Genomic DNA, 17,695 nt, shown 5'->3' on the forward strand with positions numbered 1-17,695 from the left:
TTCCCCTCCCCAGCTCAGAAGTGTTAGTGTACTGTACACTCTACTGTACATTTGGCAATGATTGACCATGTAAGGTTGACCTCACAACCGTATAAGTTGTCTTCCAGGTCTTTCACCCACACCTGTGCCATGACAAGCTGCGTCAATTCTATGAGATACGCAGATAGTAATCACTGGTAAGGTTCCCTGAACCCTGGCACAGGTCATAGGTCGGCCTCTTACCCACCCACAATAGCAAAAATTAAAAATGTTTTCAATACAGATGTGACCAGCAGCCCTCTGACTCCACAGGTCACTGAATGAGGTTACCAAAGGTTATTGAGTGAGGTAACAAGAGGTCAGAAAAGTGTCAGAAGTAACATTTAGTCATTTAGCAGACGCTCTGATCCAGAGCGAAGTTGAGTATTGTAGGTGGTGAGGAAGTGGTTTCACTTCCCAAATAAAACACTGTTAATTGTCATACTGTTGGTTTCTGAAACAACTTTATTGATACCACTTTGACAATATGAAAGTAAATGGACCGTGTTTAGCTTGATTCAGCCATGCTCGTACTACCTTGTAACTAAAGCCCAGCTTAAACCTGAGGTAATAGCCAATCTCACACAGTTCAGGAAAGGTAGCATAGACAAAGAATACAGTGGCTGACTAGTACTAGATGACATTGTGTACAAATGATACTGTACATAGAGAACAGGACAGTTGAGTATTATGGAGTGTGACCAGCAGAATAACAAAGTCCGGATCGTTGGAATGATTCTTATCACTGCTTTGAGTCTGGTACAGAATCCTCTGGAGTTAAATGGTTAGTATTGGTTGGCAAACAAACTTGAAATGAATATTTAAGGATGAGAGAGGATACAGTAGATATTTTTGTCTTTCAGTCTCATGGTTTGAAATGTTTGTGAAAAGTTAAATAAAAGTTGATTGTTCGTTACCACTGATATGGTTTATGGAGTTTCAGCACATACAGGCCTGGGACAGGCACTGGCTTGTCTGGTTGTGTCTCGTAGGTTTTGGGCCTCATTTTTTGTCCTGAGGAATTGTCTTTAGGCTGTGCAGACCTTCTCTGCAGAAGCATAGATATGATTGGCCATTCCCGTGGAGCCGTAAATGAAATTTGCTGCTGCAGATGAAGTGTTGATGTGATTGGTCCGTTCTGTGTGAGTGCTAACTGTGGCAGGGTTGGGCAAAGCCAGGTTCAATAGGTTGGCACAGGTGGGTAGATAGACATGCTGCACCTTGTCCACCTCTGAGCGACACACTGGGCACACCTGGGCAGAAGACACAGACTGTTAGAACTGAGCTGCTGTGTTCCAAGAACCTTTACCATGTTATGATATGCTACTAATTTCAAACGTGGATCAGTTGTGATTTGAAGCAGCTTGCTCTGATTGACACTTTATACCCAGCAGCTATATGCTAAAAAAAGTCCTTAAAAAGAAATAAGTTGACTGAAGCCTTCCTTTCAAAGGTTAGTCGTGGAGAGTAAATTAATGTTCCGCAAAGACTACCCCTGCATGGCACTGTGTGCTCACTACATACTATAGTTCACCAGGTCACTGCAGCTTTAAACTGCCAGTGCACAGACGGCCTGTCTAACCGCCCCCTAAGCTTAAACTTCACGTAAACACCAGATAACCCCTGGGCCAGAGTCCTCACCTCCAGCTGGGCAGCACAGCTCTGGCAGCAGACCAGGTGGCCACAGGGGCAGAAGGCAGCATCGATCTCTTCCTGACAGCACACCACACACAGTAGTGCCTCCCGCAAGCGGAGCACCACCTCCTCCAGGGCCCGGCTCTGCTTGCACCCCTCACACTCCGCGTCCCCTCCGACTTCTGGGCTGGCCGGGGAGGAGGTCGTCTGAATTCCCCTGTTGGCGTGGTAGAGGACCCGGCGCGCGTGGTCGTAGGCTTCTTTGGCGGTGCGGCTGACATCAAACAAGTACTTCCGGCCCAGCGGGATGTTGTGGTTGAAGAGGGCCGCAAAGTGGCCGGTGAAGTCACGACTGTACTGCAGCCTTACGTCCTCCCCCACCGTGTCACACCTGGGAACAAATCACACATCAGACACAAGGAAATCCAGTATGAAAGTGTTGTGCAGCAGGATTGAAGGTGTGAGTTAGCTGTATTGCTTTTATTATTGGGGGGGGGGCTAACCTGTAGAACGTGTGTGTCTCAGTCAGGGAGCGGTAGAGCCCTCCAGCTGCTCTGCTGCTGACCATCTTGAACAAGAAGATGTCACTTTCTCCGTTGTCCTTGGCAACAGTCAAATAAACATTCCTTCCTGTCTGGGTGGCTATCTGGACGAGGGAATAGTCAATCCTGGGGAGGAGAGGCAGACAAGAGAAACAAGGAAGGAGTCAGCGTTGAACTCATGCCCAGGCAGCATCACATGATTTTTTTTTTTTATTGTTGTTAGTGGTTACCTATTAGTGACACTGAGGTCCTCTTGGCAGGTGACGATGCCCTCAGGCCCCACACCCACAGATAGCACCTGTCCCTCTGAGTCACGGGCCCGGTGCCACTCCACCCCATAGTGCTCTGCAGACGCCACAAGCTGCAGGACAGAATACTCTGCGGAGGCTCGGTTCCTCCCCTCCAGCTGCCTGTGCTTCTCCATGATGCTGTAGGACACATGGAAGAGGAGCTGTTAAAGTCACACTCGTTCATTTCTTAGTCTCATTGTTTAGCTAGTCTGGAGGGGATGGACAGTCTAAAAAACCTGTTTATAAAACGTATCTTCTGGTCAACTGTTGGATGTATTTTATTACCTGTTGATGGTAATGTTGTCAGGCTGGTGTCTGAGGAGTTGTTGATAAAGTTGGCTGTACTGGTCTGACGGGGGGCTCAAGTCTCCGTATTCAACCTGAGCCATCAAGACACACAGCTCCACAGCCTGCTCCTTCACTACCTGCAGACTCCCTGAACACAGCTGCTCCTTCACCTGGAGGAAGAACAGGTGTCTGGAAGAAAGAGGGAGGGGAGGATGTGATGAGGAGGAGAGGCACCTTCAGACACCTGTGTTCTCTTTATAGTGAAGTGAACAGCTGTATAAACCTTATCTCTACTGCCCCAATAAGATCACTACTGACTACTAGACCTTGGTCAAGATATGTTACATACAGTTGCAGTATAATTCTATACTCCAAACGTTTGCTCAATCTTAGCAGTCTCTACAGTGGGTCTGTGAATGTGTCAGTGCAGGCTGTACGATGTTTGAAGACATGGTCACAAACTGTGATGTCAGTGCGTCAACATGCTCTAGAAGTGCAAACTCAAACTGTTAACTGTTCCTCAACTATGCAGTCCACAAAGGAATAGATGGAAAAAGCCTTCAAATCTCATATTCCCTTAATTACAAACATTAAACAAACTAAATAAATTAAGAATTAAAGTAAGTACAAAGATAGGAACTAAATTGAATATTTGTGTGTAAATCTTGTTTTGTCTGCTAGGGCTTATTACACAAAGTTGAGCAGGATACTGTAGTTTACCGTTATAGAACTCAACCACAATAGCCTATAGAATGTCTTTGTGTGCCCTCAACAATAGTTACAATAGACCAGTGTGCTAGCCCGTCCAGGCCTCACAAACAGCTCATATCCGCGTTGAGGAGGAGTTGAGGAGAAAAAAGAAGCCCAATTCACCAAAGTTATTATGTAAGTAGTGCTTTACGTGTCTGTTCAGGCACACCACCTTTTACGTAACAGTACGGACAGAAGGCAGTGTGTCAGCCGCACAGTAGCCTAAAGCAGTAACCCCATATGCAGACAGTGTTTCAGGAATTTAATACGGACCACAAGTATATGATTTACAACACGCGTATGAACCTAGTCTGATTCTGGAGGATCAGATGTGGATCAACCAGAAACTTGACCCGAAGCTCCAGTCGGCATTGGGACAAGCTGTCCAGCTGCTGGCAGACTGGGTTTCTCAGGTTCAGCCATAACCGCTCTCCTCTACTGCCGCAGAACTGCAGGCCAAAATAGTCGACCTCGATGATGTCCAGCTGCCTACACACCTGCACATAGAAATGAAACATGTGATTCATACTTATTTATAGGCTTGTTACAATATGCTGAACCAAATAGTTTTTTCATGATTATCTCTACGGCTTTGATCAACATTCTAAATAGAAAATAATGTATATGGGGCAACCCCAGTTTAGGTTGGAATATTGAGTAACATTGTCTGAGAGTTTAATAAAAAAAATTTACCTTCTGTAGGCAGTCGTCTCCGTTTGCCTTGGCATCAACTTCCAACTCCATCACCACCGAGTCAGGTCGCGTTACGTAGCAAAGCATGTTAAGTTCCAGTACGTGCAGTTCTGCAGCAGAGAGACTGGCGTGACCGTGTACCCCCACAGCAGCTACACCACGGACAGCACCGAAAAGACCGGGTACACTGTATTTGAACAACTGTCTTGCAGTCACCGCCCACTTTTGCACAAAACTTCCACAGCTAAAGCCGATTAAATCTCTTCCACTCATGCTAAGGCTAACCTAGATCGGGGTGGAGAGCACCCCCTGGTGTACAACACTAAGCAGTGGCGTGATTATTTACTGCATGTTATGACAGCTGAGCAGTGACAGTGTGCAGTTAAAAAGCAGAACTGCAGTACAGTTAGCTAGCGTTATCTAAATATTTTGCTAAAAATCAAACTTTAGCTTCGCTTCTAAGAACAAACAACAACGAAAAGGACTACTGACGACTGTGTATGGCTTCTACTTTGATTAAAACACAGATAAGTTGCTAATGCGACTACACGCTACTTTTGTCCAGTTCTGATTGAACTGAACCAGGAAGAAAGATGTTTGAGAATTTTAAAGAGAGGTTGCAGACCGTGCAGCAGGATTTCACAACAGGGTTTGTATTTTAAGCCTGCCAATGTGCTGTATATTTTTGTATTTTCAACTAGCTTGTGAGCTATCAGTGTTTTTCCTTAGCTTTCATTGTGTGAAAACGCCAAGCGAGCGGACAGCTACAGTTATTATACATCGGAGTAGTATATATAGGAGTTTCTAGACTTCTAGTGCACCAGATGAGTGTGATTTGTGCTCCATGACTCAAGGGTTGTGAAACACCTACGTATCTAGTACAGCGTGGGAAGGGAATCAAATCAAATGCACCCATTGACAATATAGTTAGCTAGCCACGTTGGCGTGTTAAGAACTCAGCTATTTAATGTTAGACTAGTTATTTAAATGCGACAAACTGATTGTCAAAGACAAGCAGTGACTATGTTAGTGTACGAACACATGATAAGTATATACTGAATATGGTGCTATTTTCACAGAATGCATCTATATTTAGCTAACCATAACCATTGCTGCTATTGTAGCTAAGCTAACATTAGCCCTTCATTCTTTGCTAATAACAAGCATCTGACAGTCATGTGATACAGTAGCGACTGCAAGAAACACATTCCTTACCTAAACGTTAACCGCAGACATGGAAACGATATTGCGCAGATGCTTTGCCACGTTAGAGCTGAATCAGATGACCACTGTTCGGTTTAGACAACACCTCTCAATCACAATTTCTAAAATACTAAATCCAATCAAATCCATTTTGCACACTGGCTGTCAGTTATCTGTTAGCATACCACCGGTCCTTACCTCTGAAACGATGTTTGTTCCCTCTCTTTAGCATAAAGACGCTGGGGGAGAAATCCAAAGATTCCAAAGTAAAGAGGAAACCAAGGTTAGTCTGTCAAACTGTGTACTAAAAGATACGAAATTAGCCTTATATAGTCAACTGCCATTAAAACTGTGGGATGTAGACTATGTGTTTTCCAATAGATCAATAGTCTATAGTGTTTTACGAAATCTCTTCGCATCTGTCATTCCTGCCTTTACAGATATGAGGAACACCTTCCCCAGTTCTCTGCTGGAGTGGAACTGCTTAGTAGGTAGGTGGTCCTGTCACACGTTGGGAGACAATAGTGCAGTGAAGCAAGAAATTAGATATTTGTCAAATATTTTCCAGGTATGAAGACACATGGGTGGCTCTTCACAGGAGATCTAAGGACTGTGCCAATGCTGGAGAGGTATGTATCATGCTATATAGCCAGTTGCATTAATGTAAACATGAATTTTTCAGTCTAATTTCCTCTCTTCTCCAACTCTCCAGAGTGTGGATGGGGAGGTGGTGATGCTGTCGGCTCACTGGGAGAAGAGGAGAGCAGCATTGGTGGACCTAGAGGAGCAGCTGCAGCAGATCCCGGCTTTCCTCTCTGACCTGGAGAGTATCACATCACGTATCGGTCAGTCTCTCCACTGTCACCTATACAGTGCATGGCTTGGTTGAACTAGTACAGAGGAAGGAAAGGTTATAGATTTTTTTTACGAGTATCCATCGATAACTCTTACAGAGCGTGACTTCATAACATCATTGGCCGAGTTTCCCAGATTCGTTAAAAAGCTCCCAACTCTAAGAGCTTCTTAAGAACGTTCTAAGAGCGTTGTAAAGCGTTCTTAGAACGCTCCAAAGAAGCTCTGAGCGTTAAGATCTTCTGAACGAAAATGAGAAACCCGGTCATTGCCAGTTATAGATATCCTTCAGGGAAACAGCTTCACTGTGTATGTATGTCCACAGCCCACATGGAAGGGGACTTTGAGGAAATGGAGAGCCGTCTGCTCTACCTGGAAAACCTCTGTGCCCAGTGTGAGCAGCAGCGCTTCAAACAGCACCACTGCCTGCAGCTGGAGAACTACAAAAAGAAGAAGAGGTATGGGCCTCTAGGTCAACAACTGGAACAAAGCTGTGTGTGTGTGTGTGTGTGTCTGACTTCCTCTGCTCCTGTCAAATATGATCTAGGACTTCCATTACATGACCATTCACCATGGTGTATATTAACTCAGACTGGAGGCATCAAATTTATGTCATAGAGGGTTCCACATCAACGGCCTGTATGTGATGACTTCATATTTACAAATAGAACAGTATTTGCACGTAAATAAAAATTGTTAGGTGGTCATGTATTTTTAACAGAAAATTGACAAATAAAAGTTTGTATTACCATAACCTAATGTAACCGAGTTAAATCACTCAATTCTCACTTGAAATACTGCCCACCTTTGCCATCGAAAAGCGGTGTTTATGAGAGGTGGTTGTTGCATGAGTAAGGAGTAACTCAAGTTCAAACTTCAGTGTGGGCGAAAGAGGACGGAATTGACGGACTGACAAATGACACAACAACAAATGTGACACTAATTCTGTCTGTGGTCTCTTCTAGGAAAGAGCTGGAGGCATTAAAAGGTAAGCCTAAACATTCAATCTATGTGATGTCTCTTGATTCAGACACATCTCTTTTGGTTTGCTGGTAACTGTGCCTCTTATCAGTATATCAGACATTAAATTTGTATTTTTGTTGGGGGACAAACACGTTGTATTTTTTAATGAACAACATGTGCCTTGCGTTTCTGGACACCAAAATAAAGACACAAAGTAAATCATTTTGTGTCAAACTTGGATTTTCCTTCCTTTCCCTTCAGCTGACCTTAACTCTGAGCATGCTCAGAAGGTGTTGGAGATGGAGCACGCCCAGCAGCAGAAGCTAAAGGAGAGGCAGAAGTTCTTTGAAGAGGCTTTTCAACAGGACATGGAGAAATATCTTTCCTCAGGCTACCTGCAACTCAAGGAGGGAGGTGAGATCATTAGTTCTGCCACCCTACAGTGTAGCCATAGTATTTAGTTTCTACTCCCATCTAATCCCTCTTTTTGTGTTTGATTTTGTGCACAAGAACCAGCAGGATGCGCCTCACCCACAAAGGTGAATGTTGAGGCGCTAGAGCAAGTGGAGCTAGCAGTCCTGTCAGACCAGGAGGCTCTGGACGTCTTCCTCAACTCTGCAGATGACATCATCAGCACCACCTCTTCTCTGACTTCGGGTTAGACCACGCCCACTACCACCACCACCACACCCGCTCCCACCATTTAGCACCTTGATGTCACAATAGGTGTGTTCGACTTCATGCAGCGCCGGCGCCGCTTGAAGCAGCCAATGGCAGCTTCAGCTTCAATGGCTGTTGGCGTAGCCAGCGCTGCATGAAGTCGAACATGCCTATTGCTTCCTTGTAGCTCTGCCTCCAAAAACTGTTTTTTAGTTCTGTTACCTCACTTCCATATTCTCCCATTTGCCCCATGTCTGGATACTGAGAGTTCTGTTTCCCCCACAGGTCCAGATCCTGAGTCCTGGTCATCTGACTTATTCATGAGAGAGGCTGATCCGAGAGAGAGACTTGGCTCCTCCCTCTGCACCGAGCCATCTATCCAGGAATCAGAGGGGCAGGGTCTTGAGAAGGAGGCCAATGAGGAGAGTGGAGAAGAGCCAATGGTTCAATCAGATGAGGAGGAGGTCCAGTTGGACTCTGCACTGGTAGTCCTGCCCGAGCCACTGAAGACTTGTGAAAGCTCCGACAGTGACTCCCAACTGCCACCCGGTTAACAACAACAGTAACCCTCCAAGATCTGCCCCTGGGGGTAACTACTAACTAAACCCTGGATCTCCCTAAGTTAACAGCTGGCCTCCACAACTACCTAAAACACTTTTGGGGTACTACTATGGAGCCCGGCTCTGTGATTCAACTGTAGGGTTTGTCTTTAGAAGAGAGGGAGGTTAGGGCAACAATAATCACTGTGTATGAGCGCTTACGCTTTCTCTTCCTTGACAACAAATCAGTTGTTTTGTACAATCTGCAGTATTCCATGAAGAGTTGTCAAATTACTGTTGGAGATTTATAAGAGATGTTAATAAAGTAGTTCAAGGTTAATCTGTGCTGATTTCCATTTTGGATTCCTTGCTTTTTCTTGTTTTACTACTAAAGCAATTTTTTTGCAATAAGACTGCATTTGCGTATGTATTCTGGGACAGGGAAAATCTGCTTTGTACAACAGACAAGTTTGTAAACGTTTATTTTAACAACAGTCATTGGCCGTCAGGGAAATGGGGAACAGAGCCAAAGCCAATGAAACAGGCAGCTATAAAAGACTATCCTATCAAAGACAACAGAACCATCTTGACCAATGAACAGTCTGCTAACTGTGTTTCATCACCAGTGTTAAGGAGCAAGAGCAAAAATGTTATTTTAATTTGCATTATCCAGCACAAGCTAGCTCTGAAGTCATCTATTCTAGTCTTACCTGGATTTCCTACAGTCAGAGGACTTCAGTTGAATTGCTTCAAACCAGTATTTAGCTGTCTATACTCAGGTATGATAATACAAATTCTACAGTGCATACTGAAAACACAGACCTACAAGAGTTACAGATTTTTGTTATTAAACAAAATATTAGCACCAGAAGTGAAACAGACATGTTTAACAGACCTCCATACACCAGACCACAAAAGGAATGCCTCTCGTCACCTTCATGTCCTCTCAATCGAAAGTCTGAGACAAGTACATTTTTGATTTAAGCTAGGATCCAAAAAGTTGAGCACCAAGTTGTTGAGCACCACAATAATAGGCTTGTTGACTCTCATACATAGTAGATAATATTGGAAGATATTGTAATTCAGTATCTTTACAATTAACAGTAGTCAAAACAGTAGAAAACATCTATTTTAATGTTAGTGCAAACAGGTTCTAAGGAGCTTCTTCATCCCTGGCTGGACTGTGCTTGTCGAGTCAGCGTGGACTCACCAGTTTGTCTTTGTCCGGAAGCAGGTTTGGACTGGACTGCTCCAACATGGCGACTGGTTACAACACTGTCCCGACCAACTTTTCCAACATGGTTCAGTGTCCTGCTGCGGGTCTGTGGGCCGCTTACCTGAAGTCTGACCTCCATGACCTCAGGGGCGGAGTCTGTCTCTGCTGGGAGGCCACGCCTTCTCCTGGACTGTCTTAAGCTCTCGTTGCTCTGCTGGACACCTTCCTGCACATGTAGGTGTCTGATTTTCTGCCCTCTGGCTACCTGTATGGGTACAACTACCTGTTTGGATGTCTTTGCGATGCAGCTGGGGTTCTTTCCTGAGTTGGTGTGGGGAGAACAGCGACGGGAAGCCACGTGACAATGGGTGGACTTGGGGCAACAGGGGTTTCGATGGGGGAGGCGAGAGGTGGAGTGTTTGGAGCGCCTGGAGTTTGAATGCCTTCTGCGAGGGGAGAGCTTGGTCTTTTGGACCCGTCTGGGTTTGTTTAGGTTTAGACAACTCCTGGAGGGCGGGGCTGGGCTCTTTACGGGTGGGGATGGCAAACTGGAGGAGGGTGGGACTGATGACCTGTGGGGAGGGGCTGCTGTTTTGATGGGTGGCACTGAAGACCTGGCAGCTCTAGGTGGAAGCAAGCGGAGAGGGGAAGTCTGATTTCTTAAGGAAGTGCGAGTTGATGACGTGATCCCTGAGAGCCCAGTCACCATGGAAACCTGTTTAATACAAACACATAGCTATCACCATGGAAACCTGTCTCAGTCAAACAATTAACAGTTGTACTTTAGTGTAGCCTAAGTATTTTTTGACCTTGCAAATACCTGCTCTTACAACAAAGCCTACAAGACAGTTTCACTGTGCATTAACGTTTATTCTTGAACAAAAACGGCATAATATATCAGCTTGGAGTAAGTTATGATATAATTTATAATAATGTTATCGCCAAACCTGAGGTGGCTGCTGGGAGACCCTGGGGTAGTGGATGTGGTTTGGGGCTGAGGCCCTGGCTGGGAGGATGGGAAGGCCCATGGTTGTGGAAGTTATCTCCATCCTGTCTGCCCCATGCACATTCTCTCCTGGCCTGGGTGATCCTCTTGGCTCTCTCCCTCTCAAACACCTGCCATGGCTGTGCAACACTGCAGGACAACACAAAGTCATTACATTACATAAATCCACAGCAATCTTTGTATCTGAAATTGGGTTAGTTTAATAAGTATATTGGATAGTGTGCATGTGCATTACCTGCACTGTTGGACATTTTCTTCCCTTGACGTCTGCTACTCTTATTTGTCACCAGACAGGAATCAGAGTTCTGACTGACAGCAGTTCTGTCCTTGGGATCTTCCTCTTGAATATCAGAATCATCCTGGACACTCCCTAAGTTTGCCATGTTTCCAGGCAATGCTACTGTGCCTGCAAGAGGTGAGACACATGTTCAAACCGAGTGTGTGTTTGTGTGTCTGTGTGTGTGTGTGCGCACCGGTGTCCTATGAGAGGTGAGACAAACCTCGTAAGCAGAGGAAAGAGAGGAAGTCCTCAGTCTTTGGAGGCCTGTGATTTAGCATCTCAGAGGACAAGGCGACAGTAACAATGTCTGGGGGGGCGGTCTTCAGGGGGGTGGAGCTGGGAGAACTGGGCTGAGACTGGGCAAACTTCCTCTGCACCTGCACCCGGGGCCTGTCCAGGCACAACATTCAGAATGACAAACGGACAGAGAGAGAGAATAAAGGAAGAAGACAGTTATGAACCGTGTCAGCTGTGGAGATGAGGTCATGCACAAACCAAAATCAGACACGCCACTCCTCCACCAATAGATACACAAAGCTCTCAGCAAACACTACACACGCCCATTTTAACAGCTGTCAGAATATATGAACAATTCTTATCAAATAGACAGTTGGCAGACTGAGCAACAGATATTTGCTGAATATTTGTGTGTGCATGTGATGGTTGGCTCTGAATGCTAAAGTACTGCCAGAGAGGGCAGCCGGTGGGCAGCAGGAAGACAGAGTGTGTCCTCTCACCCACCCAACACCACCTGTCCTCTCTCTTTCCCTCCCTCCCTCTGTTTCTCTCTTCAACACACACACACACACGCAGACAAACTTCTTTTTGTATGGGTTGTCTTCCCGGGCCTCCTTGTTGCCATGCTGGTTTTGTGAGAAGCGTCGTGAACGGTTAGTTCGACTGTTCGTGGTCTGACCCCCCTTTGGTGTTGACCGGAGACCATGGCCTTTAGCGGAGGAACCTGCAGATCAGGAAATAGGTTGGTTAAGAATAGCATCTGTTACTTCAAGCTTAACTTCAAAGCTTCAAAACTATTTAATTTAATTTTCAGCATTAAAACTAAACGGTCATTCTGAGGCTTTGGGTGGTCTCCCCAAGTAATTTACTGTTGTACAGTATTGTTATATTAATAACCAAACAATAGAATACAATCAATCATGACAATAAATCATAAACGCCCTCAAGCAAAAAGTGACCACTTACCAACACATAGCCTACATGGAAGTTCACTCACCCCTTGATACGGCCAGACTGTGGAGGCTCTGCTGACCGCTTCGGAACTCCCGCAAAGACAGGAAGAGAACCTTCCGTACCACCCGCTCCTCACACCATGGCATCCCCTCACTGTCATCCTGCAGAGGACAGTGAGGGTTAATCACTGACACAAACACATGTGCACACACACATGCACATTTCACAGCCAGGGTTATTGCCAATGAATTACATTATACCGTTTCTGGGGATCTGTCATGTCAAACACATTTGATGCTGAGATTTGGAAGCTGTGAAAGATGTACAGTATTATGACGAGTAATCCATAGTACCCTACTGTAAATCATTTTTTGCCAACGATTAGGCAGACTTGACAAATATAATTGTTATTATAATAAGGTACCAAAGGACTACTTACGTATTTCTTTTTTATGATGTTCCTTTTGGGTCTATCTGTGCTCATTGTGTAAACCTATTTGAAGGTGCTACCGACACATTTACGTTCTGTTTTCTAGGACCATGCAAATCCTGTGGTCCAGACAACCCGCTTCTGGACTCTCCCTCCCCTGCAGAAGAAATCGACGGCAAGAAACACAGATTCTGCCACCGGTAACGACCACGACGCTGAAGCATAAATACATTAATGAACCCGTCTATATAGTAATGTTCTAAGAGTGTTGTGGCTACTCAATCGTTGATGCAGCGATCCAACCAAGACATTTGGGATCCAACACGTAAGGGCCCTGCAGCTTGTGTTAAATTATACTCGCGGAGCGGAATGTACAAATTATGTCCACCAAAGAAAAAAAGAAATGTCAATATTTCAACTGTAACATATCAGAACTCCTCGCCACGTTAGTATGCTAATAACGGCGTGGTTCTCTCCGTTGAGAGAAAACCGGGGCAAATACCCCAGCGGCCGATCGAGGTATATTGTATGTGTAAGGGACCGGGTGTAAGTACAAGTGTCGATAACAGACGTGAGCAAGGAGTTGATACGACAGTGATAACAAAATCGGGCGCGAGGGGGTGACAGAGAGCAGAGAATGAAAAACTATATTGTGTTTAATGTGTGTCAGTGTGGTCTAGGAGGAGGGGACATAGCCTACCTCGTAACAGATTTATTTGTATGTTTTACTTAGATGTTTATTATGTAGAATGTAACACTATTATGCTATAATTGCAGGAAAATCATACACAATATATGATGATGAATCCATAATATTATGAGAACTAATTATGAGAACCAAACTCCACAAGTTGATCCAAAGTTATGTGAAGACGAACGTTTGCCTTGCTCACCGCATGTACACTCTGTTGATTATTATAGATGGGCGCGTTTTAAGACCTTGCTTGCTGGAATGGTAGTCGATTAACTGTGTCTAGATGCAAAATGTTGTTTTTGACATGCAGAGTACGGATTCAGCTACAGACACGGAAACGCTTTGTATCGCAACTGGTAAATACCATCATGTATTTATAAACGAGTAATGTATGACATACTTACACTGCACTTCAGATAGCGAAATACAGTATGCGGGTAGGGTTTAAGAAAATCCCTTCTCCGAAGTAGGCTTGCAAGGAGTTAACAGTTGATCGTGGGCTACCCTAGTGTGTTCCTACAGCACTATTTGTTACAGAGAAGTATATATTATGTCTGTATAATTACTAGTCAAAGACTATAGACCTACAAGACAAGTGCACTTAAATATCGGCTATATGAGTTGAGCTGGACAGCCTTTCAACCACGTCGCCTTTTTTTTTTTTTACAATTAAATATCAGGCTGTGTTCCACTGTTGAAGCTTGTATTTCTATGGGCCAGGTGAGAATGGAGAAACCATGTATCTTGGCCACCTCCCTAGGAGCATCAGGAGGGATATACCGCTGCTTTGCTCCCATCATCCAGGAGCACTTCACAATCATCTCTCACGATGAGTTCCTTAAAGACCAGAAGACGTTTGCAGATAAATTGAAGGCAGTGTTTGTCTGGGGGGCAGCCTTGAAAGTGGACAAAAACCTGCTGCAGTCTCTACCAAACCTGAAGGTGGTTGTAAATGGAGGGGTGGGAGTGGATCATTTAGACATTCCTATGATCAACAGCTATGGGGTGAAAGTATGCAACACACCCCATGTGGTTGACAATGCCACTGCAGACCTGGGCATGGGCCTAATGCTTGCATCTGCAAGGAAAATCTTGGAAGGTCACCAGTTCACAATGAGCCACGAGACAGATCTTCTCCCAGAGAGCTCATTGGGGGCCGATGTAAGCGGAGCCACACTTGGTATTGTAGGAATGGGTAGAATCGGATACAAGGTGGCCAAGAGGGCTTACGGCTTTGACATGAAGATCTTCTACCACAACAGGAACCGCAGGTACACAGCTGCTACCCCCAGGGCTCTCCAGCCAGTGTTAAAGGTTTAATCTATTTCTCTTCTTCAAGTTATGTTAAGTTTCTAAGAAAAGTAACAGGATGGTGCAAGCCGTCACTCTGTTCATAAATGTGTTAACTGTGTTTGTATTCCTATTATAAAGTTCAGAGGTTGTTACCTTGTTTAATCATTTATTTGCCCAAGCCAGAGTGGAAGTGGGTATGAGTAGGGGTTCATCTGTTAGAATCATGACACTGACAGCCTGTCTGTAATATACTGTATGTGCCTTGACTTGATGATGAAGCGGTTGTTGATATGAAGTGTGTGTTTTTGTGTTCATGTTTGAAGGCCAGAGGAGGAAGAGAGAGTGGTTGGGGCCACCTACTGCCCCATCCTGGAGGATCTGCTACGTAGGTCAGACTTTGTCATGGTGGTGGTGAACCTGTCTCCTCAAACACGTGGTCTAATAGGAGCCAAGGAGCTGGCCATGATGAAGCCTACCAGCACATTGATCAACATCAGCAGAGGTACCAACACATACACACACACACACACACACACACACAAGACAGTTATTATTTCTATCAATAATTGTGTGTGTTTGGCAGGGCACGTTGTGGACCAAGAGGCCTTGGTGGAGGCCCTACAAAGAAAGGGGATCAGAGCAGCTGCGTTGGACGTCACGTACCCTGAACCCCTACCCATGTAAGATTGACCTACCTTATGCTCCGTTCACACCAAGCGCAAAGCAAATTGTTTGCGTGTATGAGGCAAATTTGCGTGTTTGCATTGACTTTACATGTAATCTCGACGCGCGAATAATTCGCTTTGCGTTTGTGTGTGAACGCGGCATTATCCTTACCTGGGCCTGTCCTGGTTGTGAGTGGATGCTGGTCTGAGTCTGTGCTGTCTCCCCTCCAGAGGCCATCCCCTGGCAGCCCTCCCCAACGTGATCATCCTGCCCCACTTGGGCACCCACACACTGGAAACCAGTGGCATCATGGTCCAGAGAATGGTGACCAACGCCCTAGCAGGACTGTCAGGGACCACACCACCTGATGAGGTCAAAGCTTAGGCTGTAAAGGAGTCTGATGAGGGGGCTGAGGGGCCTGCGTAGCCATGCCCTTTTTACCACAGCGAATATTGCAAAACCCTGATACCGTTCACATTAAAGAGCTAATGCCCTGACACCGTTTTAATGAAAAACACAGTACCTATCCCTATAATTGTTGTAAATGTTTTCATTGCTCTTTAGAGAGGAGTTGCGTAGGGGAGGTTAAAGCCTACTATGGTGTCTTCACCCATTTCAGAGAACTTTAGCAGGAATATGTCTTACTGTTTTCTGTCATTAATTCATCAGAATTTATACAAAGCAAAATGTAACACAGCACTGATTATTCTCACATAAATAAAGATGAATTGGATTCAACAATTTTTTTGCCTCAATAAATGGTTGAATAAATGGTTAAAGGCAAACTAAAATGTCTAACATGGACAGGCGCATGGAAGACGTTAAGCTGTGAAGTCACCAACAAGAAAAAATGGATCTAAATAGTACTGTTTTTGTAATGTTATACCATATTACAAGTCTTGTCTTTAGACATTAGATAATTTTTCTTTCAATGCTACAAATGTTGCTGTGTGCATCCCATCTTGTCTTTTAACTTGAGGTAGGCTAGGTGACAAGATTTATTATTGACATTGCTGTACAATCTCCATTAAATATTACATATGGGTAAAGGCTTGAGACCTGACCAAAGTTTTTGTTGGAGGGGTAGTTATTTAACTGCTTGGAAATTAAAATGTTTCACCAAGCTAAACAAATCATTGATTCCAAAGTTGTCAGGGAGGCATGTATAGGTATGGTAACTTTATCAATCTAAGAAGTATTTTCCATTAATGTTTCAAAGATACAAAGAGTGATTGCAGAGTTAGTGGTCAGGATTTGTAAAAAAAAAAAACTTTAAAATAAGATACCTTCTTGATTTGGAATTTAAAAAGAATAATAAAAAAATAAACGTATCTTTAAGTTTTCCTACACTGCTAGGGCCTACTGGAACTCGAAAATAAATAAATTGGAAACTAACTTGTAGTTTTGTGGTTAATATGCCGTCAATCAGCAGCCTAACTTTCAAGATTAAAGCTTGTGTGTTACATACATTTAATTTACACAAGGACCCTTACTCCACGTGGAGTGGCCTGTCAGATAGTGTTGACAACCAATAGGAGCTGTTTCTGGCAGACAAGTACTAAGGTGTGTGGCAACATTAGATGGTCTACTCATGGGGTAAGGATAATACTGGTGTTGGCCAAAGGAGGAGATGTAAGGTAGCCTACATTATTGTATACTGCAACATACTTTGCAGATATGTGATAGTGAAAAGGGAGCTGGCCATGATAAACCTACCATCACAACATCAGCAAAACTATCTAATAATGTATTTAATTTTGTGTATGACAGGCCGTACAGTGAAGGAATTAGCGGAGTTGGATGTCACAACTTGACCAGCTGTATTTGTCATTGTTTTACTAATATTGCACCACTATTAAATCATGCAGTGATGCACACATGGACAGACTGATTGACCAGTACTGAGGTAGATGTTTACACAGATCAAAAGATTGGATACAACTTAGTTTGGATTGTCTCACCTCCGTTCTTACCCTCTTACCTGCAACTCTAAATTTTGTTGTGAAAGTAAAGGGCTGGATTTGAAACTAAAAGAGCATTTTGTATGCCAGGGTTAGTTTAGCATCTAAGTTCTTCAAATAGGTTGGGAATAAAGCTGTAATAGGTTTGGAGGCTTGGCAACAGGTGCTAAGTCAATGGCTGGCACACCTAAAGGTTACAGGTAAGGTCAAGGCTGAGGTCAAGTTTAACCTTAGTTCATTGTGTTCATCAGTTAACCAAGGCAGGAGTGAGGGGCACTTTCACCTCATTGAAAAGTCTTAACCATGCAATATGTTAATCAGCCTACGTCACTTCCTCACTTCCTGTCAGCCATGTTGGTCTTTCTGAGTTAGAAGATGCTCAGAACAGTCTAAACAAATGGTGGATCAAATATAGATGAAACTCACACTTACATGGTATATTGACTAGATTATAAACGCATGCAGACTGAATACATCGAGGAACATCTGTAATAGCTGCACTCTGCGCCTATGACGTGACGCCGA

At 44.3% G+C, this 17,695-nt stretch overlaps 4 protein-coding genes across 4 annotated transcripts; 2 read left to right on the forward strand and 2 right to left on the reverse strand.

The window, feature by feature from the left end:
- Window positions 1-470: 470 nt before the first annotated feature.
- LOC124475004 (E3 ubiquitin-protein ligase MYLIP-like) lies at window positions 471-4,460 on the reverse strand. The gene is made up of 7 exons (XM_047031509.1): window positions 4,217-4,460; window positions 3,830-4,020; window positions 2,771-2,962; window positions 2,426-2,623; window positions 2,157-2,321; window positions 1,660-2,044; window positions 471-1,271 (listed from the first exon to the last, which is right to left on the reverse strand). The coding sequence occupies exons 1-7, from the start codon at window positions 4,301-4,303 to the stop codon at window positions 1,047-1,049; spliced, it is 1,443 nt and encodes a 480-aa protein (XP_046887465.1). The 5' UTR covers window positions 4,304-4,460; the 3' UTR covers window positions 471-1,046.
- An 80-nt stretch (window positions 4,461-4,540) lies between these two features.
- Window positions 4,541-8,844, forward strand: dtnbp1a (dystrobrevin binding protein 1a). The gene is made up of 10 exons (XM_047031528.1): window positions 4,541-4,865; window positions 5,649-5,702; window positions 5,860-5,910; window positions 5,988-6,048; window positions 6,132-6,264; window positions 6,597-6,729; window positions 7,237-7,259; window positions 7,496-7,648; window positions 7,745-7,891; window positions 8,180-8,844. The coding sequence occupies exons 1-10, from the start codon at window positions 4,810-4,812 to the stop codon at window positions 8,446-8,448; spliced, it is 1,080 nt and encodes a 359-aa protein (XP_046887484.1). The 5' UTR covers window positions 4,541-4,809; the 3' UTR covers window positions 8,449-8,844.
- An 89-nt stretch (window positions 8,845-8,933) lies between these two features.
- On the reverse strand, window positions 8,934-13,268 carry LOC124475012 (protein Jumonji-like). The gene is made up of 8 exons (XM_047031521.1): window positions 12,835-13,268; window positions 12,566-12,708; window positions 12,170-12,287; window positions 11,755-11,896; window positions 11,156-11,325; window positions 10,891-11,061; window positions 10,597-10,784; window positions 8,934-10,364 (listed from the first exon to the last, which is right to left on the reverse strand). Exons 2-8 carry the CDS (start codon window positions 12,608-12,610, stop codon window positions 9,600-9,602), a joined length of 1,599 nt encoding a protein of 532 aa, XP_046887477.1. The 5' UTR covers window positions 12,611-12,708; window positions 12,835-13,268; the 3' UTR covers window positions 8,934-9,599.
- Window positions 13,269-13,560: 292 nt separating this feature from the next.
- zgc:136493 (uncharacterized protein LOC692276 homolog) lies at window positions 13,561-16,352 on the forward strand. The gene is made up of 5 exons (XM_047031540.1): window positions 13,561-13,606; window positions 13,971-14,521; window positions 14,867-15,045; window positions 15,127-15,223; window positions 15,440-16,352. Exons 2-5 carry the CDS (start codon window positions 13,977-13,979, stop codon window positions 15,591-15,593), a joined length of 975 nt encoding a protein of 324 aa, XP_046887496.1. The 5' UTR covers window positions 13,561-13,606; window positions 13,971-13,976; the 3' UTR covers window positions 15,594-16,352.
- The last annotated feature ends 1,343 nt before the right edge of the window (window positions 16,353-17,695 follow it).

Source organism: Hypomesus transpacificus, chromosome 2 (genome assembly GCF_021917145.1).
Source record: "Hypomesus transpacificus isolate Combined female chromosome 2, fHypTra1, whole genome shotgun sequence".
NCBI classification, from domain to species: domain Eukaryota; kingdom Metazoa; phylum Chordata; class Actinopteri; order Osmeriformes; family Osmeridae; genus Hypomesus; species Hypomesus transpacificus.